Source organism: Coregonus lavaretus, assembly GCF_964263955.1.
Source record: "Coregonus lavaretus genome assembly, chromosome: 36".
Lineage (NCBI taxonomy): Eukaryota > Metazoa > Chordata > Actinopteri > Salmoniformes > Salmonidae > Coregonus > Coregonus lavaretus.
Genome location: NC_140023.1, coordinates 2,997,601 through 3,023,159, shown reverse-complemented (window position 1 = coordinate 3,023,159; position 25,559 = coordinate 2,997,601). Strand labels below are relative to the sequence as shown.

Genomic DNA, 25,559 nt, shown 5'->3' with positions numbered 1-25,559 from the left:
AACAAATCATCTGAAGGAAAAGGTAGGCCTAAAGAAGTAGTAACATAAATTAAAAACCTAACTTTATTATTTTGATACATTTAAAAATATATATATATATTTTCCCAATATAAAAAGTCAACAGTGAACCCTCAGAGATTCAATAGGCATCAAGTCACCAAGGTAGAGAGCGATCAAGTCACCAAGATAGAGAGCGATCCAAGTCACCAAGGTAGAGCGCGATCAAGTCACCAAGGTAGAGAGCAGTCAAGTTCTCAAGGTAGAGAGCGAGGAAAAAAACAGTTTTGTGTAGCCTAGTGAATTAAAACCCTCATTCGCCGGCGTGCGTCATGACGCAACCCCAGTGTGCGATGCATATCCAATGAGGCTCCGTGTGGCTGCCCCACTGCAAATAAAGGGAGATAACGGGCGGTGAGTAGCGGCTGAAAACGTTTTATACTGACATGTTAGAGCAATGACTTTTGCGTAACCGCGTAAAAACTGGGACTAGGCTCCCAGCACGAGGATGATATAGGGTTCTTACGGAAAGAGGAACAAGAAACGATAGCCACGGCCGGGTGGGGAAAAGAAAACGGCGAATCCGTTGAAGTTTAGGAAGAGAGAGTGAGCGACAGAGTGAGCAGGATTCCCGAAATTGAGAGCAATCCAAAAACATAGGTTGCGGTGGAAGAGCGAGTGTACCCATTTGAAAGATGAGCTTGATGTCTGCCATAGACACCAGTGCCTCAGTGTACCAGCCTGCACAGCTCCTGAATTGGGTCTATCTCTCTTTGCAAGACACCCACCAGACCAGCGCTTTTGACGCCTTTAGACCCGAACCCAACTCTTCCCACCCCGAGCTGAACTACTGCAAGACTCCTGCGGCGGACCTGAGTTCGTCCCTCAACTCCAACTATCTCAACAACTTTTTTCAGCTCCAGCGGAATGAGGTTAGAGACGGATCGTTCTGTCTGTCATTCCCCCCCCCCCCCCCCCCCCCCTCTATTATGGAATTATATTACCATGATGTTATTGCCACGTTATCTAAATAGCATATATAGGCTACGATCTGTTTGTATTTGCGTACATCCCATCGTATGTCGAGCGCTGTTTTGCAAAATGTTTGAAGGAGTTTGTGCAACATTGGGTATTCTGGTAGCCTACATATAACCGGATATTTCGTATATGGACAATATAAAGACGTGCTCATTAACTTTTCAGACCTATTAGGGCAATATCTGATTCCACCATAGCCTATTCTAACAACAATAAAGTTGATTTAGCAACAGCTCTGAGTGCAACATGGAGAATTCAACATGCACAAGCATAACTGGTTTTATATTGGGCAGAATTATTACTAGACTATGGCAGGTAGGCCTAATTGATTAGTGCCTATAGTAAATAAATAGAAAAACAGTAGGCCTGTAAAAAAATTTTTTTTATGCAATCAGGATGAACTGCCAAGAAGCACCGGGTCTAGTTCTAAGTGTAAAACACGACTGTAATAGTTTTAAACTCGGCAAAGATGTATAATTAATCCAGTAACGTTATCTGTGACTTTCAATTAGGTGTTAAAATGCTGAGTTAGCATTTTGAGAGAAGTATATATATATATATATATATATATATATATATATATATATATATATATATATATATATATTATATACATATATATATATATATATATATATATATATATATATGTATATATATATATTTTTTGTAATTGTCTGACTCGGTTTAGGCTGTTTTAAAGGCAAGGCCAATCTCGAGCATGTCACATGTAGGAGCGTGATGCGTCTGGGTCTTGGGTCTGCATTAGGATGGAATATTTTCCCAGTATTTTACAAATGTTCCATCCCGAGAATAAATCACTTTTCTCCCGGGTAACCCGGTATTTCCCGCCAAAACCGGAAGTGACATTCAAAAGCATTATAAAGCTTATAAATAGGCCTATGTCTGGATTTGACTAGAGCTTTGATCGAAAATTAAAGCCTGACGCAACCTTAGCCTGATTAAATACATTTTATGAGCCCTACATTAAAGACATTTAATGAGTGCATCCCCAAAAAGCCCAAATGATTGTGCCATTATCATCCAATACATAGGCTGATACAGTATATAGGCTACTGCACATTATGCACGACAGAAAAACATAAAAGCACATAGATGTAGCTATGCTCTCTTGGGTAAATAAATGAAACAAGCTCCAGTAGGCTAATCTTTTTGAGTGTGAACTGTATTACTGTACTGTATTGTATTATACTGTATTATATGGACTGGAATTACGCATCTCATTCAAACCATGATAAAGCGGTGAGAGAACATGCGATTCTGGTGCAGCACATGCGGCCTACAAAGTTACAATTATAAGCTAGCGAGTTTGATTGACATTTTTCATAATATTTCCCCTAATGTTATAGCCTACCTCCTCTTTCTCTCTCTATTGTTGCTTCATTCCTTCCTCGCTTTCAACAGTTAAATGAAATAAGTTTGGTTGTCCTTACCTTCATCATTCTAATGACATACTTGAGTAATATAGGACTAGAATGAGATGCGGAAGGCTTTCAGTTCTCAACGATGATTGAATGGTTATGGGTCTGAATAAATAACTGCTATAGCCTACCGCCATCGCGGGTTCGCTCTTCTTTCAAACTACCTGTGAGTTCTATTGGCTGCTGTATTTAACATTAAGCAAACAAGAGCTTATGTCCCTCTTCGAATAGTCTATTGGTATAAGAAATGCTAAACAAAATAATGTCCAGCAAACTATTCTAGTCTAGCTTTTCCTGCATGGGACTCCAAGAGCTAAGGAGCCTTTTTTACTGCGAGAGGCCAGTGGAGCACAAAGGTGCGTGCGTATTGCACAAGAGACAGAGGCTATTAGTTAGAAGCTTATTATGCATAACCCATCATTCATTACCTAAATATAAGACTAATACTGATTTGAATTTATCACCTGAAAGAGATAGGCTAGGACATCTATATATAGGCCTATATATAAATCTTGAACAGGATTATCTATTTTGGATGCAATTTGAATGGAATTGATGGAGAGAGAGAAAGACTGTGAGAAAGTGCTCATTAATACACTGATTTAAAGCAACGATATGAGTGTTTTAAAACGCTGCAATAATACAAATAATAAAACATCTTTACAATTAAAAAATAAGGTGACCCCCGAAAGCCAGATGAAGATGTGTCTTTATATTACTGTAGCATAAGCTATGCTGCAGTTAATGTCTACGTCACAATAAAAAGGTTACCATGATGAGATTATAGGTCTACATACTGAGATGGGCTGTCAGTCCCACCCTGAGCGTTGATGATTCATCATGCAGTGACCAGAGAGAAGGCCATAGAGAATCCAGATTTAGACATAGCATATGATTTAACAGTTCCGTTTCACTTCATGCTGTTCATATCAATAATTTATTATAATTTACCGGTTTCTCGCAGTTATTTATCCCAGGAAAAGGGAGTGGTTTTGGGCAGTAAATCTCGGTAAATCTCAGTAACTGGGTTCCCGCCATTCAACCCTAGTCTGCATGCTGATGAGCTTGAGAGGTCTCCGGGTTAAACGCGGTCTCAGAGCATTTTGTATTATTCTGTACATAAATTGAAGACACTCCATTTAGTATGATATCTTACGTTTCATATGGTATGTATTAATTTGTGGATGTCCATCATCCATTTCATATGATATTTTATGAATGACAATTCGTACAATATGTTATGAATTGCAATTCCTATAATATAATGTTACAAATTTGCAAAAAGTACAATATCTTACGAATTTGCAAAACATATGGTATGTTACAAATTACAATTTGTTGTGGCTAATGTTAGCTAGGTGGCTAGATGGCCAACACTAACGTTAGCTAGCTGGCTAACGTTAGCTCTAGGGGTTAGGGTTAAAGTTAGGAGTTAGGTTAAAGAGTTAAGGTTAGGGGAAGGGTTAGCTAACATGCTAAGTAGTTTCAAAGTAGCTCACAGGTAGTATGTAGTTGCAAAGTTGCTAATTAGCTAAAATGCTAAAGTTGTCCATGATGAGATTCGAACACGCAACCTCAACCTCTCATTGCAAGGGGTTGGTAAAAATGCTGTATCTGAGTTCACAAGAAATGGCATGATTCTTTGGTCCCTTGAGCACATAATGTAGCCTATCATTAGGACACACACACACACACACACACACACACACACACACACACACACACACACACACACACACACACACACACACACACACACACACACACACACACACACACACACACACAGAGTCAATACCAAGACCGGGAGGGGGGCGAGGGGTACGAGACCAGGTCAAGACCAAGACCAGAAAAATGTGAGTCCAATTCAAAAACTGTGGCAAATTGCCACCATAATAAGAGTAAAATATGTCCAGTATTTTTGTGTTCATATTTCAGAAGAACCTATGGATTCTTTAGACATACAGAATGGTGAAAATAGGCACGCTGAGGGGCAAATAGAGAGCTACTCAACAAATGATCACTAACCCAAACAGGTTAAATAGAGAGACACTCTACAAATGATCACTAACCTAAACAGGTCTCTAATAGATACAAAGACTAAATATATTACAACTTCCCCTGGTCTCCCCTTACTAATACCCACTGGGCACAGACATCAGTTCAATGTCTAGTATTGATTTACATTTGGTTCAGTTGTCAACTAACGTGAATTCAACATGAAATCAATCAAAAATGTCACGCTGTCATTGGATTAAGGTTAAAAGTTGGGTGAAAAAAAGACAAAATACCCTTATGTTGATGACTTTTTGCAAATCCAATTTGTTTTCCACATTGATTCAACTTCATCACATTTAATTTTGGGGTTGAAATGACATGGAAACAATGTTGATTCAACCACTTTTTGCCCAGTGGGTAGTGAGCCTGCAACAATTTCCCCCACTCTTCCCTAGCAGCGAATCAAGGAAATTCTGACGAGCGCAACAAAGTTTGAGGATATTTTTCAACGAAAGTAAAGGACAGTAATGTTACAAGTAAATAAGAAATCCCAGCTTTCAATAGGCAATAAGATATTACTGTGTCATGAAAGGAGTGTGGCTATTTGGCCTGGCAAAATGATTTTATGCGCTGACTGAATGGGAGCTGATAATTATCCGTTTTTTACTCTGCTGGTCTTGGCTGGTCTCGGGAAGAAATTAAGAGTCCTCATTGTCCGAGACTGAGTCAAGGCAGAGTAAAAATGTATCTGACACCCAGACAAGACCGAGACACTCGATATGTGGTCTCGAGGCTGACCGGTCTCGAGTATTACAACACTGGGGTAACCTCCCACTGGGCACAGATGTCAATTCAATGTCTATTCCACGTCGATTAAACATAATTTCATTGAAATTACATGGAAACAACGTCTATTCAACCAGTGTGTTCCCAGTGGGCTACTTCTACCCAGTGGCGACCCGTAATTCAGGGCAGAGCCCCACCTGTTTTGAGCCCCACATTTTAAGCTAGAAATAAAAAAATAAAAACTTTTTTGGGGGGGGGGGCTTGACTGTTTTGAATGTTATTTTGGCATTTTGTCACATATCAGTTTGCAAACAATGTAAAAAAAAATAATAATAATAATTTAGTTAAAAAAGCTGCATACAAATATGGTCTCTCATTTGCTTTCTTGAGTAAGGCAGCTACAAAATGCAGGTGTTTCAGCCTAGCTCAGTGCTTTCTGTGGTGGTGGGGCAGACAGCGGAAAATACGGAGCGTAGGTGTTGGTAATGTTCTCTAGTTGCGCCGTGATTAGCTCAGTGTTCTGTCACTCGTGGGGACAGTACGTCACCGCCAAGTCTAAGAGTAGAGCTAGACAATTCAAGCCCCTTGGGTGCTGCCATAGAGTTACATTAGAAGTGCCCATCCAAGAAGGCGTTATATCGTTATATCTACAGTAGCTTTGATTGGACTGATCATGTCAACATCATACTTTCAAAATCTTAGCTAGCAGTCATCATCATGAATCAAGTCGACAATCTACTGGCAAATCCTTTTTAATCCTTGTCATATGAAGAGAAATAATGAAGAGAAATTATAGATAAAATGTATCGGTGCTCATCGGCCATTGGACATAAACATTACACAACAAGTTGGAAATCACAAATTCAACAATGAGTGGTTTGGAAGGAATCTGTGGCTAACTGCAAGCATTGCAAAGCAATCACTAGCCTGCTATTCAGTGGAGTTTTAAAATGATAAACATTCAACATTGGCCATGCTGTCATTGAAGCATGATTTGTGCCGCGCTCAAAACAATTTTTAACTCGGAACTGCGAAAAACTTGACTTCGGTGAGTTCAAGACAACTGGGAACTCGGGAAAAAACGAGCTCCGATTGGGAAAATAAAATTTGAACGGTCATCCAACTTGGAATTGTAAATCCGGAATTCGGGCCTCTTTCTAGAGCTACGACCTGAAGATCAATGACGTCATCATGATTCGACCTTGTTTTTTTCTGAGTTCCCAGTTGTCTTGAAAGCATCATAAATCCAGAGAATGCCAGACTTTGATGACAAAATTTCCCCACAAAGGACCACTTTCCTGTTCAAGTGAACACAGCACAACAAGGTGAGTCCAAAAATGTATTGTATGCCGCTGCATAAATGATGTAATATGCCAGGGAGATATATATACTTTAGCTAAGAAAGTAATACTAAGTGTATGTTGTGTAGTAAGCTGTTAGTAGCCCATGTGCCTCACCCTAATAATTTGGTCTATTTTCGCCTCTTAATTTCGCCTACTGTTCTGACTTGGTGGTGCACATGTAGCCTATAACCTGTTTTAGAGAAATGTAATCATCGAATATTGTACGAGCTTTCATTGTCTGCTTATATGCCCCCTTTATTTATCCTACGGTTCTGACTTGGTGTACAGGGATAACACTGTAAGAACGGCCCATGTTCTGAATTCTGTCGCTGTACATTTCAAAAGTGCTAAACAAATAGTTAGATTGACTACGTCCGTCCTAGCTCGCTCATTAATGTCTTAATCGAAATTACGGATTGCCTCTTATCCGCTTGTCGTCCCCATATGTCATAGTTTGTACATCTCAATTGTCATTCGAAACCACATTTGTTTAAGCAAGTCAGCCATATCAGCTATGTTTTTTTTAAAGGCAGTAAATGAGGCTGAATTAACTGTTTCGCTGCCAGACAAGGCTCAGCTGATAGCCAGGTGTAGCGTTGGTAAGGTGTTAGGACTGCTGTTGGGACTCTGCTGTTGGGACAGCTTTATGTAGATCCTAACAGTTTGTGGGCACCATTTGCATGGTTAATTAATGCATTGTTTAGTGTTGTGTTGTGTAGTGGCTTTGCTGACATGCATCCCACATTTTTGTTTTTGTTTGCCCCACCGAGATGTACATGCTAAAATCGCCACTGCTTCTACCCTACAGGTTTGACTAGTTGCTTTAGACTACATTACTAGGATACATTTCCCCCGACTCTTGCAAATAGATCAGGTTGTGAAAACAGAAAACAAGACTTGTTTACACCTTCTATATTTATGTCGTCATGAATATTTACAGGGCATCAATGTAACTGATAGTCCAGACCATATGTGACTGCAGGCCTTGTTTTTTTTGTGTCATTTAGCAGATGCTCTTATCCAGAGTGACTTAAAGGAGCAATTAGGGTTAAGTGCCTTGCTCAAGGGCATATCGAACCAGCAACTTTTTGGTTACTGGGCCAACGCTCTTAACCGCTAGACTACCTGCCGCCTAGCTATAGAGACGTTTGCAGCCATTTAACATAAACCAGGCCTCTGAAACATGTGTGGTCTTTATACATTAAAATCCATTGTGTAATGTCATACGATCCCCCCTTGAGTAGTGTTGCAAAAACTGAATGAACACGCACACCCACATACACACATGCATGCACGTGGGCACACGCATGCACACACGACGCACACACAGTCTGGAAACAGTTTAAGCAGATTGGCCATTTTCTTCTCAACCTCACTGCAACGCCAAGTACAACAACCCACTCCTGAGTCTTGATCTGTTGGAATGAGTAATGTGTTTGTTTTTGTCGTCAATGACGTGACATTGTCTCATCAAAATGATATCTGGAAATTAATTAAGGGGTTTTGATGTGAGGAGAATGAAGTGAAGGTTGAAGTGGTTGTGAACAGAGACGGGCAGTATTTCTGTTACATCTATTTGAAATATGTGTTTCAATTTATTTTGTCATCTCTTACAGAAAATCACATGATTTCACATGACATTTCACGTGAAATGATATGAAAACGTGTTTTTAGAACACTTCATGTGATCACTTTTTCACATGTGTAGTTTCATGTGATCACGGATTGCCTTACATGTTGTCACATGTTATCACATTAACTTCACATACTGTAAGATCAAATGTGATCACATGAATACATGTGTTTTTGGAACAATTCACTTGTGCTCACATGTGAAATTCATGTGGTTTTTCCATAAGGAATATGCCACAGAGTGTCAAGGAATATTGGCACAAATCTGGTCTGGATTCCAGGCTAAAGATGATGCTCAATATTGAATATTGCACAAGAGACAGTTTTGCTCCTGATCTCCTTGCTTGCATGCCTGTGGTAGGCTACTCTAATCACTTAAAGCGGCAATCACCAGTATTGAGATAATGAGCAGTAGAAATTCCCCGACCCTGTTTCGGTAAAAAGCTGAGGGGTGGGAGAAATTAAACCCCTCTAAAATCATAGACAGAACTATATGGATACAAGGACTGACCATCCATGATATCAAAATGATAGTTTTAACCATGTTTTGATTTACTTCGATTATAAACATAGGAGTAAAACAAGCTTCTCTTTTGGGTTCTGATGGGGTACGACAGTTGAACTGTCACGGATTCTGCCGAGGCTGCTCCTCCTCCTAGTTCGGGCAGGCTTCGGCGTTCGTCGTCCCCGGAGTACTAGCTGCCACCGTTGAATGTTTCTATTTACATTTACATTTAGCAGATGCTCTTATCCAGAGCGACTTACAGGAGCAATTAGGGTTAAGTGCCTTGCTCAAGGAATTTTTTCACCTAGTCGGCTCGGGGATTAGAACCAGCGACCTTTCGGTTACTGGCACAACGCTCTTACCCACTAAGCTACCTGCCGCCCCGTGTTTGATTGCTTTTGTCTGTCTATTACACCTGTGTCCGTTTGTGTCTGATTACGTGTTCTATAAGTTGCCTGTTTTGTATTGGTTAGGTTGTGTGTTGTTTTTCGCCTGTCCGTTGTGCTGCGTATTTGTCTCTGTTTTGTTGTTTTATTGTTTTACGCATAGTTGCGTAATTGCTCGCCTCTGTTTTGTTTTGAGGCCGATCATTGTATCTTTGCCTTGTGGTTTCACAAGTAAACTTTGTTGGACTAAGCTTCGGTGTCCTGCGCCTGACTCCCACACCACATACACCTCAGCCTTGACATGAACTAAGCTCATGAGACATTTATAAGTTATATTCTTCAAGAATCAATGGGTACATATCATTAATTTATCATGTCTAAAAAGGGATGTAGCAACTGCTGATTGTCCCTTTAACCTATTTGTATTGGAGAAATAGAGTACATCAGATTAAATGAAGTCAATGGCTGTGTGCGAAATCGTTCTTGCTTTCTATGAGCTCTGTTTCAAAGTAGTGCACTATATAGGGAATAGGATGTCATTTGAGACACAACCTAACAGCGGTGTTTCCCTCCTCTAGGGTGGAACGGCTCACCCTACTCAGAGGAGATGAGGAGTGTCCCAAATGGCACCCTATTCCTTTTATAGTGCACTACTTTTGACCAGGGACTAAAGGGCAGCTCAACCCCCACTAGGGGTTCACAGGGGGACAGTTTTGCCCCTCACTGCCTCATGGTGTGGTGTGTATGAGGCATGATAAGTTCTTTTTGGAGTTGCTATTTGGGAATGTAATTACTCACAGGCATGTATGTGCCCAAACACACAAACCCACACACACGTGTACTTGTGTGCATGTATGCATGAAGGCATGCACATACACACACGTACACACGCATGCACACACGCACGCACACACATACACACACCATTAGCAGTTGTCTGTGAAGTCTGTTTCCTTTGGGAACACAGCTGGATTTATAGCCTAGGGTGAGAGAGGGGCTCTATGGTCATGATGACTGTATATAGTGGCTAAGGTACTGTATGGTTTACCTTTCACTGATTTGATAGTAAGGTTTGATTTGATATCAGGGCACAGAAAGCTGTATACAGTGGCTTGCGAAAGTATTCACCCCCTTGGCATTTTTCCTATTTTGTTGCCTTACAACCTGGAATTAAATTGGGGTGTGTATCATTTGATTTACACAACATGCCTACCACTTTGAAGATGCTAAATATTTTGTATTGTGAAACAAACAAGAAATAAGACAAAAAAACAGAAAACTTGAGTGTGCATAACTATTCACCCCCCCAGTCAATACTTTGTAGAGCCACCTTTTGCAGCAATTACAGCTGAAAATCTCTTGGGGTATGTCTCTATAAGCTTGGCACATCTAGCCACTGGGATTTTTGCCCATTCTTCAAGGCAAAACTACTCCAGCTCCTTCAAGTTGGATGGGTTCCGCTGGTGTCCAGCAATCTTTAAGTCATACTACAGATTCTCAATTGGATTGAGGTCTGGGCTTTGACTAGGCCATTCCAAGACATTTAAATGATTCCCCTTAAACCACTTCGAGTGTTGCTTTAGCAGTATGCTTAGGGTCATTGTCCTGCTGGAAGGTGAACCTCCGTCCCAGTCTCAAATCTCTGGAAGACTGAAACAGGTTTGCCTCAAGAATTTCCCTGTATATAGCGCCATCCATCATTCCTTCAATTCTGACCAGTTTCCCAGTCCCTGCCGATGAAAAACATCCCCACAGCATGATGCTGCCACCACCATGCTTCACTGTGGGGATGGTGTTCTTGGGGTGATGAGAGGTGTTGGGTTTGCGCCAGACATAGCGTTTTCCTTGATGGCCCAAAAGCTCAATTGTAGTCTCATCTGACCAGAGTACCTTCTTCCATATGTTTGGGGAGTCTCCCACATGCCTTTTGGCGAACACCAAACGTGTTTGCTTATTTTTTTCTTTAAGCAATGGCTTTTTTCTGGCCACTCTTCCGTAAAGCCCAGCTCTGGGGAGTGTATGGCTTAAAGTGGTCCTATGGACAGATACTCCAATCTCCGCTGTGGAGCTTTGCAGCTCCTTCAGGGTTATCTTTGGTCTCTTTGTTGCCTTTCTGATTAATGCCCTCCTTGTCTGGTCCGTGAGTTTTGGTGGGCGGCCCTCTCTTGGCAGGTTTGTTGTGGTGCCATATTCTTTCAATTTTTTAATAATAGATTTAATGGTGCTCCGTGGGATGTTCAAAGTTTCAGATATTTTTTTATAACCCAACCCTGATCTGTACTTCTCCACAACTTTGTCCCTGACCTGTTTGGAGAGCTCCTTGGTCTTCATTGTGCCGCTTGCTTGGTGGTGCCCATTGCTTAGTGGTGTTGCAGACTCTGGGGCCTTTCAGAACAGGTGTATATATACTGAGATCATGTGACAGATCATGTGACACTTAGATTGCACACAGGTGGACTTTATTTAACTAATTATATGACTTCTGAAGGTAATTGGTTGCACCAGATCTTATTTAGGGGCTTATTTATTTTTTGGCATTTTTTGAAACAAGTTCCACTTCACCAATTTGGACTATTTTGTGTATGTTCATTACATTAAATCCAAATAAAAATCCATTTAAATTACAGGTTGTAATGCAACGAAATAGGAAAAACGCCAAGGGGGATTAATACTTTTGCAAGGCAATGTATGCAATGTACACAATCTATAGTATTCTATGAGTCTATAGTAAAGCTGGGCAATATGGACAAAATCCATATTGCGATAAATTGCCTGAATTTATGTGATAAGTAGAACTATACATTTATAACATTAATGTGCAGCAGAGTTTTTTTAAATTACCCTTTAAACTACTACTGCTAGTTTGATTGTTATAGCCATCAATTGGTCCATTAACAATCACACATATTAGCAAACTTATTTCATTTCAAACTTCACATTTCTCTAGTATAGGCCACTTATCGTAATGAACGATATCAGCAAAATGCCTGTGATAAGTGATTGGTATGGTCGGTGTCGATCATATTTGGTTTATCATCCCTGCTCTAGTCTATAGCAGGGTTTGATCCAGTGGATCAAATTAATGACAGATGGAAAGCCATGTAAAACAGAAAAAAAGCTTATATTTGATTTATCCAGGGTAGAATCTAGTAAATGAACACGTACGCACACACACACACACACACACACACACACACACACACACACACACACACACACACACACACACACACACACACACACACACATACACACACAGGAGCTGGAGCTGGTTAGAGTTGAGTTGAGCTGCCTCCAGGGCTGGTTAGGTAAAGACTTGGACCAACCTCTGCTACACTCTCTATTGCCAAGTGTAAGATTTCAGCGCTATGCAACATTAGACATCAACAATAACATATGTTCCCTAAGCATGGCTGTGTCTCCCAAAGAGCGATATCATTCACAGAGACTCCAGTAACTTTCCATAACTCTGACAGTGTTGGCCTATAGCTTGGATTTCTGCCATGTCTCAGTTTTAACTGTGGACTGTTAGGGCTATACAGTGTACATTGAATAGAAGAGGTAATCGTAACTAGGACCAGGAGTTTTTCTTAAGAAAAACGTTGGGCCCTATTACCAGGGTCATGTCACATGCAGGGAAAACCCCTGTCCCTCACCACAACCAGAGGTTGAACCAACTTACCTGATTTATTGTCACCTTTTTGTTGATCGTCTTTCAAATAGAGGAAGAAGTGAATGAAAAGGGTTTTTAAAGTAATTCTGACCTTCTCCTTCACTTTGCTCATGGAACATTTATATTCAGAGTTTATTTAGCAGACATGCTGGATCGTACCAGTCTCACGCAACACTGACTGGCACGACTTCTCAGAGTGAGCCACAAACCATCCCCATGGCCGTAATACTTCAAACAGATCACTGTGTATTTACAGTGATGCTGTTGTTTCACAGGCCTGTGTGAGACTGGGAACGTAATAGCCTGGTCCCAGATCTGTTTGTGGTGTCTTGCCAATTCCTATATAGCCATTGTCACATAAGACAGCACAAACAGATATGGGACCAGGCTATGCCTCTCTCTCTCTCTCTCTCTCTCTCTCTCTCTCTCTCTCTCTCTCTCTCTCTCTCTCTCTCTCTCTCTCTCTCTCTCTCTCTCTCTCTCTCTCTCTCTCTCTCTCTCTCTCTCTCTCTCTCTCTCTCTCTCTCTCTCTCTCTCTCTCTCTCTCTCTCTCTCTCTCTCTCTCTCTCTCTCTCTCTCAACATCCTCAGTACTTTTCCAGTTCATAAGCTACAGCTGGGCCGAGCGCCAGATGTGCTGAATTTAATGTACGAAAGGCGTAGGACAGTCAACGGAAATTGGTGATTAAACTCAACAGCATCGCAAAAGCGAAATAATCTAGAGCAGTTTTTGTATGTGTTATTGTTTCATTAGTGGTATAATTTATCGAACTAGTCTGTAAGTATGATAGAGGGGAGTTGCAGGTGCTTTTCTTGTAAAAAATACCCATAAAGCTCGGTGCTCTGTCACAAAAGTACTGAGGGAGTTCAGATTCCTTCAGCAGACAGTAAGAAGAGCAGACGGCACTTCAACCTTTGAACTAAGTTTCCACAAGAAAGACATCGTCAGCTCATTGTCATCTGCCCCTTTATTATACATTTCTTGCCATGTTTTTTTCCCTGCGTAATATTCCAACAGTGTTTTCTCATCTCTCCCTGTTCCAGGTGTTGAATAACAGCGTGTATAAGAATGTCTCGCCATACGGCTCGCTCAACAACATCGTTGATGGACTCAACTCCCTGACGGACCACTTCTCCGACCTCTCCCTCTCCTCAGAGTCCCGCAAGCCAAGTAAGAGACCCCCGCCCAACTACCTGTGCCACCTATGCTTCAACAAGGGCCACTACATCAAAGACTGCCCCCAGGTAGGACACGGGATGAGACAGTCCTTATTCTTTTACATGTTCATTTGTTATTTTATTTGTTTGTTTGTTCGTTCATTCATCCATCCATCCATCCATCCATCCATTTATGTTGTTTTTGTTCTACCTCTAATTCTATTGGTTCAGTGTCTTTCGATTTCAAAATGCTACTGGCTGCCATCGAGAGTGATCATATTTCCAGCCAATCATGTCCCTTTGAAATTGGCCAATGGCTGTGCAGCGGTGTCATCTGTGTGGCTGTGCCCTGACCTAGTTGTCAAACAGACAAGCCTCTGTCCTCTGTTGTCATGAGTGTGTTAATTGGGCAGACGGACGGACTACTGAACTTCACTATGAGGGAGGAGTAGTAGGGTGAAGTTGGCCCTAGTTGCTGATCTTGGGTCAGTTTTGCATTTTCTCCACTAATGGTTAAAATTAGGATTGGGGTAGGGGAAGCTGGTCCTAGATCTGTACCTAGGGGAAACTTCACTCTGAGAGTATGGAACCAGCGGTATACGAAACACATTTTCATCATCAGTAGATTTCATTTCATCATTAGCCAGGAGATTTCATTTGTTTTAAACAAACACAGTAGGCTACATACATTTCTTTCTGTGAGGGAAACGAGCATAACCATGGCGAATCAGCAGCGAGTTCCAGCTGTGAGGTCCCATGGGTACCAGAGTGTGACCAATGGGGTCCAAGCTGAGCTCTGTTCTGTTTAACAGAATAAGTACAGGACTCTATGGTACTGATGGGACGTATATACCCATATAAATAGAATGAGTAGAATGTGCTTGGAACCTCTCACATTGGCAGTTTGACTTGTAAACACATTCTAGTTTTGTGGATCTACCCACCTATTGATTGGATGATGTATGTATGGAAGACACCACATTATGTTTTGTAGTAACCTAAACGATCACATTATATGATAGCCTACTTCTAGTAAATGTGCACCCTAAAACACAGGAGAATCAATGTACATCATTATTGATATCATGCTGTATTATGCACACTGCGATGGCGTAACATGTCACAATAGCACAACTGAAATAGCATTCTGAGAGATTATGGACCACAAAATTACTATTGTGGTTTTCACATACAGGCACTTTGAGGAACGTTCTGTCTCTTTTTACGACGCCTTGTAAAAGCAAACTTCATGGTCTGAGTTTAAGTTTGAAAATGAAATATCTGATTTCGAAACATGGACAATCACAGTTTTTCTCAGAATTCTGGTGTGGAGAGGTTATTGTTAGATAAGCCCATGGTGATGCCAGATAAGAGGTTGTTGTTAGATAAGCCCATAGTGATGCCAGATGAGAGGTTGTTGTTAGATAAACCCATGGTGATGCCAGATAAGAGGTTATTGTTAGATAAGCCCATGGTGATGCCATATGAGAGGTTATTGTTAGATAAGACCATGGTGATGCCATATGATAGTTTGTTGTTAGATAAGCCCATAGTGATGCCAGATGAGAGGTTGTTGTTAGATAATCCCATGGTGATGCCAGATGAGAGGTTATTGTTAGATAAGACCATGGTGATGCCAGATGAGAGGTTGTTGTTAGATAAGCCCATAGTGATGCCAGATGAGAGGTTGTTGTTAGATAAACCCATGGTGATGCCAGATAAGAGGTTGTTGTTAGATAAGCCCATGGTGATGCCAGATGATAGGTGGTTGTTAGATAAGCCCATAGTGATGCCGGATGATAGGTTGTTGTTAGATAAACCCATGGTGATGCCAGATGAGAAGTTGTTGTTAGATAAACCCATGGTGATGCCAGATATAATCTTCTTCTTTCGCTCTCCCTCTCTCTCTCTCTCTTGCTCTTTCTCTTTCTCTGTCTCTCTCTGTTTATCGTGTGTGTGTGTGTGTGTGTTTTTTGTAGAGCTTGCTGGTTAAGACCGAATCAACACTAATCCTTGTATTTTTATTGTGTTGACGTTGTAAATCCGTGCTTGATAGTCATCACTGTGTATTTAAACCATTGAACCGGTCAGTTTAGCGAGTCAGTGGAAATGTTATTACCACCAAACCCCCTCAACAATAGACTGCTACGAAACCAGTCTAGACTTCATGGGTGTAACTGAAATGTGTGTGTGTGTGTGCGTGTGTGTGCGTACGTACGTGCGCATGGGCGTAACTCAAATACAGCGAATCTGTCGGGGCTCCCCAACTGTTCGTTAAACTGCCAACGGATACACAGAAAACACCAGATCTCCAGCGTGTTTCAACCACACCTGCATCACATACATGGAAGACATGGAAGACACTCCAAACGAGTGCAGACCTGGGCCAGTGCAATGCATATGTCCAATACTTTACATTATTTGAGGGGTGCTTGATTTACAGTAGCTTGGGGTTTGCACTTTGAGGACTATTCCGTTGATTCCATTGTACTAGGTGAACTAAATCAAGTACAGGCCAAGTATTATAAATTATTTGAGCTTGATTTAGCTTGGCGATTGAACTTTTGGGACTATTCCGTTCATTCCATTGTACCAGGAAAACTAGATCAAGCGCAGGTCAAGTATTTGAAAGAATTTGAGGAGTGCTTTATGTAGAATGTAGTTTGAACTTTGAGGACTACTCCATTAGTTCCATTGTACCGAGTGAACTAAATCATAATTTGATCAACTAAATTGAATGATATGTCTATGAATCAAGCATAGCTCAAGTATTTGAAAGTATTGGACAGACGTATTTATTTGACCCAGGTCTGAATGAGTGTGATGATTTTCAAGTGGGCGTCCCTAAGGAACAGGACTTCACAGGCCTCCCTTTGCTGGGTTTGCGATCCTTTACAGTAATGTTCTGTTAAACCAAAGTTTCTACGGAAATTAAGGTAACATACTGTACCTTTTTTTATGGTAACTTACTGGCTGCCAGTAAGTTACTGTAAAAACAACATGATCTTTTTTTACAGTGTACTCTCCATCACTCCGTGTAATAGTGCCCAGTCCTTTCCAGCTTAGTCTGTGATGTTAAGGGCAAAGCCCCACTGCTTCCCTCCCAGGTACATTGTTGTAGTCTCTCCCAGAGGGACCTTTCTCTCCCCCAGTAGTTACTGAGGAGTGGAAACCAAAGCCCCACTACCCCTGCTCGAAAGAGGACTGCCCTAGTGTGGATCAACAGGGTCCTGGTTGGTTGGTGTGGTTGAGAGGGAGGGGGCTCCAATAGGAAACAGAGAATGAAACAGCTGAGTGGAGCTGTAGAGAGACACAGGAAGGGGATCTGTGATATATCTTCCTGTGGTTAGTGGGCTGTCTGTGTTGTGCATTTACGTTATTTAGCAGACGCATACATTTTAGTACTGGTCCCCAGTGGGAATCGAACCCACAACCCTGGCATTACAAGCACCATGCTCTATCAACTGAGCCACACAGGACCTGCATATATGTGTTTTTGTTTTCCTCTGGTTAGTATGTAGTGGTAGTACAATTATATTACTCTCCTCTCTGTCATGACTAAAGAGGAAACGCTGGTGGTAGTGTCATAGGACTGGTCCTCTGGGAGCTCTCTCTGCTCTCCTCTCTCCTCTCCTCTTCCCTCTTCCTCTCCGCCTGCCGTCATAGGGCGACCGAGGTGTTATGTAAACAGGCTTTTATTTGGAGAATGAGGTCGCTCCCCCAGTTCTGACCAGAATGTCCTGTTCACTGGGGCCTGGCTGCCTGGCTGCCCCCCTCTGGTGCACAGCCTAAATGTCTTCCACTTTCGTTCATGATTTGTTTGGTGGCCTCAATCGCCTGCTCCGCCTCTGATGTTTCCCTAATGAAAATGATCCATTGATTGACGTCCACTCGCCATGTTTCCCCCTGTACAGGGATTAACACATGGAATATTTGCTGTAATTTAATGTGTGTGGGGAGTCACTGAGTCACTCCCTCATCCAGTGGCCATCTCCCCTCTTCCCCCTATCCCCCGCTCCCCTCCCCTGGCCAATGCCCTCAAGCTGCCCTGCTCTACACACTGACATCAGCCCACTCCTACACCCAGCATTCTATTCTCATGACCAGCACTCTAGAATCTAGATCGGCTGGACAGAGAGGGCAAACGTTTTGGAAATGTGGGCAATGCAGTGCTACTGTAAACTGTGAAATGGTTGACATCACATTTGTAGTATTTGAGGTCAGCTAGTGTCAGGGTTTGGAGTTAATTCCATTAGAATCCAGTCAGTTCAGGAAATGATGAATTGCAGTTGTGTAAAGTACTTAAGTAAAAAATACTTTAAAGTACTACTTAAGTCGTTTTTTGGGGTATCTGTACTTTACTATTTATATTTTTGACAATTGTTACTTTAACTTTACTACATTCCTAAAGAAAATAATGTACTTTTTACTCCATACATTTTCCCTGAAACCCAAAATTACTCGTTCCATTTTGAATGCTTAGCAGGACAAGAAAATTGTCCAATTCACGCACTTATCAAGAGAACATCCCTGGTCATCCCTACTGCCTCTGATCTGGTGGCCTCACTAAACACACATGTTTCATTCGTAAATGATGTTTAAGTGTTGGAGTGTGCCCCTGGCTATCCGTAAATTTGCTTAATATAAGGAATTTTAAATGATTTATACTTTTACTTTTGTATATTTTAGCAATTGCATTTACTTTTCACACTTAAGTACTTTTAAAACCTAATACTTTAAGACTTTTACTCAAGTAGTATTTTACTGGGTGACTTTCACTTTTACTTGAGTCATTTTCTATTAAGGTATCGTTACTTTTACTCAAGTATGACAATTGGGTACTTTTTCCACCACTGATGAATTGAAATCATTTACCATGCAGACTTTTCAACTGATGAATTTAATTTAAATGATTCTCACATACAGTGGGGAAAAAAAGTATTTAGTCAGCCACCAATTGTGCAAGTTCTCCCACTTAAAAAGATGAGAGAGGCCTGTAATTTTCATCATAGGTACACGTCAACTATGACAGACAAAATGAGAAAAAAAAATCCAGAAAATCACATTGTAGGATTTTTTATGAATTTATTTGCAAATTATGGTGGAAAATAAGTATTTGGTCAATAACAAAAGTTTCTCAATACTTTGTTATATACCCTTTGTTGGCAATGACACAGGTCAAACGTTTTCTGTAAGTCTTTTCTGTAAGGTTTTCACACACTGTTGCTGGTAGTTTGGCCCATTCCTCCATGCAGATCTCCTCTAGAGCAGTGATGTTTTGGGGCTGTTGCTGGGCAACACGGACTTTCAACTCCCTCCAAAGATTTTCTATGGGGTTGAGATCTGGAGACTGGCTAGGCCACTCCAGGACCTTGAAATGCTTCTTACGAAGCCACTCCTTCGTTGCCCGGGCGGTGTGTTTGGGATCATTGTCATGCTGAAAGACCCAGCCACGTTTCATCTTCAATGCCCTTGCTGATGGAAGGAGGTTTTCACTCAAAATCTCACGATACATGGCCCCATTCATTCTTTCCTTTACACGGATCATTCGTCCTGGTCCCTTTGCAGAAAAACAGCCCCAAAGCATGATGTTTCCACCCCCATGCTTCACAGTAGGTATGGTGTTCTTTGGATGCAACTCAGCATTCTTTGTCCTCCAAACACGATGAGTTGAGTTTTTACCAAAAAGTTCTATTTTGGTTTCATCTGACCATATGACATTCTCCCAATCCTCTTCTGGATCATCCAAATGCACTCTAGCAAACTTCAGACGGGCCTGGACATGTACTGGCTTAAGCAGGGGGACACGTCTGGCACTGCAGGATTTGAGTCCCGGGCCGCGTAGTGTGTTAATGATGGTAGGCTTTGTTACTTTGGTCCCAGCTCTCTGCAGGTCATTCACTAGGTCCCCCCGTGTGGTTCTGGGATTTCTGCTCACCGTTCTTGTGATCATTGTGACCCCACGGGGTGAGATCTTGCGTGGAGCCCCAGATCGAGGGAGATTATCAGTGGTCTTGTATGTCTTCCATTTCCTAATAATTGCTCCCACAGTTGATTTATTCAAACCAAGCTGCTTACCTATTGCAGATTCAGTCTTCCCAGCCTGGTGCAGGTCTACAATTTTGTTTCTGGTGTCCTTTGACAGCTCTTTGGTCTTGGCCATAGTGGAGTTTGGAGTGTGACTGTTTGAGGTTGTGGACAGGTGTCTTTTATACTGATAACAAGTTCAAACAGGTGCCATTAATACAGGTAACGAGTGGAGGACAGAGGAGCCTCTTGAAGAAGAAGTTACAGGTCTGTGAGAGCCAGAAATCGTGCTTGTTTGTAGGTGACCAAATACTTATTTTCCACCATAATTTGCAAATAAATTCATTAAAAATCCTGCAATGTGATTTTCTGGAAAAATAATTCTCAATTTGTCTGTCATAGTTGACGTGTACCTATGATGAAAATTACAGGCCTCTCGCATCTTTTTAAGTGGGAGAACTTGCACAATTGGTGGCTGACTAAATACTTTTTTCCCCCACTGTATTTATATGGAATTGACTTCAACCCTGGTTGGAATAACTTTGATGCTAATGTTTTAAAGCTTTGCTGGGCTTTTACTGCTTTCTGTCTTCTTAGGATGCCTCTGAGAGGACGTCTCAAAACATTCCGTGATGTAAGCACTGAACATACATCAACTGAAGCTCACCTCATCCAAGTCATCCATTATCCCCAGCACAGAGCTATGTTATCTGCTGTAAACAACCACTATCTCTTTCTGCAAACGTCACCCTATTCCCTGTATAGTCCACTACTTTTGACCTGAGTGCACTATGTAGGGAATAGGGTGCCATTTGGAACGCAAGCAATCTCTCTCTCCAGCTTTTTCCAGAGGCAGCTAATGCTGCTGGTCATAAAGTATTAAACAGCCAGTGTTAGGGAATGTAGTTAAAGTGGTAATTTAGCTACATTTTGCAGTATCTTGGTGGTAGTTTGACTGAATTAAAATCGAGGTAGTGTTTCAGTAGTTCATTACTTTTTTTTGCCATGTAGCTGTGTAGCTAACTACTGGAACTACACACTACAATTTTTGCAAAAAGCAAAGAAAATATGGGCAATCATTTCCTTTCTTTTCCATCATCAGACGTGTCTAGTTCTCACTTGAAACATCGTTTTTGTGTTTAATCGGCTAAATTACACATTCTATTAACAAATGACCCCAAAGGGATATGTCTTGCAATTTGTATTCTATGACATTTCAGATTTAGATATGATAATTTATCACAAAGTAGCTTGGATGTAGTGAACTACTTTTTCAAAGTAACTTTAGTTACAGTTGAAGTCGGAAGTTTACATACACTTAGGTTGGAGTCATTAAAACTTGTTTTTCAACCACTCCACAAATTTCTTGTTAACAAACTATAGTTTTGGCAAGTCGGTTAGGACATCTACTTTGTGCATGACACAAGTAATTTTTCCAACAATTGTTTACAGACAGATTATTTCACTTATAATTCACTGTATCACAATTCCAGTGGGTCAGAAGTTTACATACACTAAGTTGACTGTGCCTTTAAACAGCTTGGAAAATTCCAGAAAATGATGTCATGGCTGTAGAAGCTTCTGATAGGCTAATTGACATCATTTGAGTCAATTGGAGGTATACCTGTGGATGTATTTCAAGGCCTACCTTCAAACGCAGTGCCTCTTTGCTTGACATCATGGGAAAATCAAAAGAAATCAGCCAAGACCTCAGAAAAAAAATTGTAGACCTCCACAAGTCTGGTTAATCCTTGGGAGAAATTTCCAAACGCCTGAAGGTACCTCGTTCATCTGTACAAACAATAGTACGCAAGTATAAACACCATGGGACCACGCAGACATCATACCGCTCAGGAAGGAGACACGTTCTGTCTCCTAGAGATTAATGTACTTAGGTGTGAAAAGTGCAAATCAATCCCAGAACAACAGCAAAGGACCTTGTGAAGATGCTGGAGGAAACAGGTACAGAAGTATCTATATCCACAGTAAAACGAGTCCTATATCGACATAATCTGAAAGGCCGCTCAGCAAGGAAGAAGCCACTGATCCAAAACTGCCATAAAAAAAGCCAGACTACAGTTTGCAACTGCACATGGGGACAAAGATCGTACTTTTTGGAGAAATGTCCTCTGGTCTGATGAAACAAAAATAGAACTGTTTGGCCATAATGACCATCGTTACATGTGCGCTGCCCCATGTATGTCCCGAGTGGCGCAGTGGTCTAAGGCACTGCACTGCATCGCAGTGCTAGCTGTGCCACTAGAGATCCTGGTTCGAATCCAGGTTCTGTTGTAGCCGGCCGCGACCGGGAGACCCATGGGGCGGCGCACAATTGGCCAAGCGTCGTCCAGGGTAGGGAAGGGAATGGCTGGCAGGGATGTAGCTCAGTTGGTAGAGCATGGCGTTTGCAACGCCAGGGTTGTGGGTTCGATTCCCAAGGGGGGGCAGTATGAAAACTTTAAAAAATGATGTATGCACTCAAGTCGCTCTGGATAAGAGTGTCTACTAAAATGTAAATGTTATGTTTAGAGGAAAAAGGGGGGGGGCTTGCAAGCCGAAGAACACCATCCCAACCGTGAAGCACGGGGGTGGCAGCATCATGCTGTGGGGGTGCTTTGCTGCAGGAGGGACTAGTGCACTTCACAAAATACTGTAGATGGCATCATGAGGAAGGAAAATTATGTGGATATATTGAAGCAACATCTCAAGACATCAGTCAGGATGTTAAAGCTTGGTCGCAAATAAGATTCTTAACTGACCTGCCTAGTTAAATTAAGGTTAAATAAGAAAATTAATTAATGGGTCTTCCAAATGGACAATGACCCCAAGCATACTTCCAAAGTTGTGGCAAAATGGCTTAAGGACAACAAAGTAAAGGTATTGGAGTGGCCATCACAAAGCCCTGACCTCAATCCTATAGAACATTTGTGAGCAGAATTGAAAAAGCATGTGCGAGCAAGGAGGCCTACAAACCTGACTCAGTTACACCAGCTCTGTCAGGAGGAATGGGCCAAAATTCACCCAACTTATTGTGGGAAGCTTGTGGAAGGCTACCCAAAACATTTGACCCAAGTTTAACAATTTAAAGCCAATGCTACCAAATACTAATTGAGTGTATGTAAACTAATGACCCACTGGGAATGTGATGAAAGAAATAAAAGCTGAAATAAATCATTCTCTCTACTATTATTCTGACATTTCACATTCTTAAAATAAAGTGGTGATCCTAACTGACCTAAGACAGGGAATTCTTACTAGGATTAAATGTCAGGAATTGTGAAAAACTGACTTTAAATGTATTTGGCTAAGGTGTATGTAAACTTCCGACTTCAACTGTAAGTAAACTATATTTTTCTTAAGGGTAGCTTTGGTGTAGCTTAACTTCTTCCAGTGTGAAGTAATTGGTGGCTTGGTAAACTATATTTTCATAGTAGCTTCCCCAACACTGGAAACAGCAACAGCGGAAGCTATATATACACACATTCCAGTTCCATAATCACTATTTGAACAAAAGGCATATTATCCCTGATGGATAAAGAAAGCTCTGTGTGTTGGATCAATGAGCTTCATGTGTTTTTTGATCAACACTGGTCGTCTTGGCCTTGTTCCTTTTCTGTTCTCTGATATTTGACTCACTGATCAACTCTCATCCTATTCAGAGCTAGATAGATACAGACTGGCCTAGTTTCTTGGTTTGGTTTAGTTTATCAGGATCCCCATTAGCTGTTGCTCATGCAGCAGCTACTCTTCCTGGGTTCCACAGCAATAGTAGCCTACATGGTGTCTGTGTAACTTTTGCTAATAAAGCTGACCCTCTCAAGACCAAGTCACTACCATGCAGGTGAAGACGTCTCCAAACGTCATGGTATCTGTTCAACCTAATGTGGAGTGTTACCACATTGAGCATTAAATGCTATTCTTCACACCCCAGATGTTGACCTCTGGTTTGACCTGAACTTGTGCACGCACACATGCACACACACCTCAGATTCCTTTGTTCTGTCTGTTATGGGAGTGATGATGGTAGCCATTTGTCATAGGGTCCTACTGACTGCTGATGTGTGTGTTTGTGTGTGTGTGTGTGTGTGTGTGTGTGTGTGTGTGTGTGTGTGTGTGTGTGTGTGTGTCTGTGTGTGTGTGTGTGTGAGTGTGTGTGTGTGTGTATACCACTGTGAAGTGATACTGGGCACATTATGTCACACTAGAAGGCAAATGGCTGTTTAAACTGTCTTTAATGTGTAACTATAAAAATGTTTTGTTTTCTTCTGGTGAGACTCCAATGCTGTCACTACTGGCAGGGTAGTTTGTGCACAGTGGTGAACTCCTTCCTAGTGGTTGTGTAAACTTAACTAGAAAAACGTGGTCGTTGAATTAGAAAATGCTTCAATTACAGATTTCTGGCATTCGACAAAGGAGCAAAAGCTCCGTCCAAAAACTAAAGTGGAAGTGGTCATTTTTCTCTGAGTCTTACTGTGCTGATTGTGTAAGCAGTTTTGTTTTAATGATTCTGTTTGCTGTTGTATTGACTGGATAGAAGAGGTGGGTAGCTGGCCTGCATCATCAAATACACATTATATGTAATTGCATATGCAGTTTGTGTTTTACTGTGTTGTGACATAATCGTTGAGTCTGCGCTGTACTGTTGGAAAACAATTAGTCCGGCCACACCCATTTCCCTAACGTGTGTGTGTGTGCATGTCAGCATGTGTGTGGCACATATGTGTATGTGCGCGTGTGCACATGCATGTGTGTGAGCGTGCATTCGTGTGTGTGTGTGGTTTCAGTCATAAAGGTCTCAATTGAACCTGGGCTGTAGTTTCAATCCAACTCAGCACCTTTTGCTATTACCATAACCTCATATATCAACACAGTTCTGGTTCATTCTGCAGATTTGATGTTGTGTGTGTAACAGTATTGCTTCCGTCCCTCTCCTCACCCCAACCTGGGCTCGAACCAGGGACCCTCTGAACACATCAACAACTGCCTCCCACAAAGCGTCGTTACCTATCGCTCCACAAAAGTCACGGTCCTTGCAAAGCAAGGGAAACAACTACTTCAAGGTCTCAGAGCGGGTGTCGTCACCAATTGAAATGCTACTAGCGTGCACTGCTAACTAGCTAGCCATTTCACACAGGTTTTCTCCGCAGCAACCAGTGATCCGGGTCAACAGCATCAATGTAACAGTGTTGCGTCCGTCCATTTCCTCGCCCCTACCTGGGCTTTCATCCTCAGACAATTACTTTCATTTTTGGTGTAATTCTCTTATGCCACCATGATTGTGCAAAACACAGGGCCCTACGATGATGATGTATGGGCAATAGAGGAACACACTAGGGGACGTAGCTATATCGTACTTGCCGACTTCAATCTCCCGACGTCTGCCTTCGATTAATTTATTTCCAACTCTCTCTTTCCCCTCCTTGCCTCTTTTGACCTCACCCTTTCCCAATCCCCTCCAACTCACAAGGCAGGCAATACGCTTGACCTCATCTTTACTAGAGGCTGCTCGCTTACTAATCTCACTGCAACCCCCCTCCAGGCATCTGAGAGTGATATTCCTGTAGGATTGTATCCT

General features: G+C 41.6%; 1 protein-coding gene across 1 annotated transcript in view; it reads left to right on the top strand.

Moving 5' to 3' along the window:
• Positions 1–429: 429 nt before the first annotated feature.
• The window catches only part of zcchc24 (zinc finger, CCHC domain containing 24), a 55,854-nt gene continuing 30,724 nt past the window's right edge, over positions 430–25,559 (top strand). The window contains exons 1-2 of the mRNA XM_084153144.1: positions 430–929; positions 13,844–14,044. Coding sequence (XP_084009270.1) covers positions 693–929; positions 13,844–14,044 — 438 coding nt within the window. The 5' untranslated portion in view covers positions 430–692. The remainder of the gene's footprint in view (positions 930–13,843; positions 14,045–25,559) is intronic.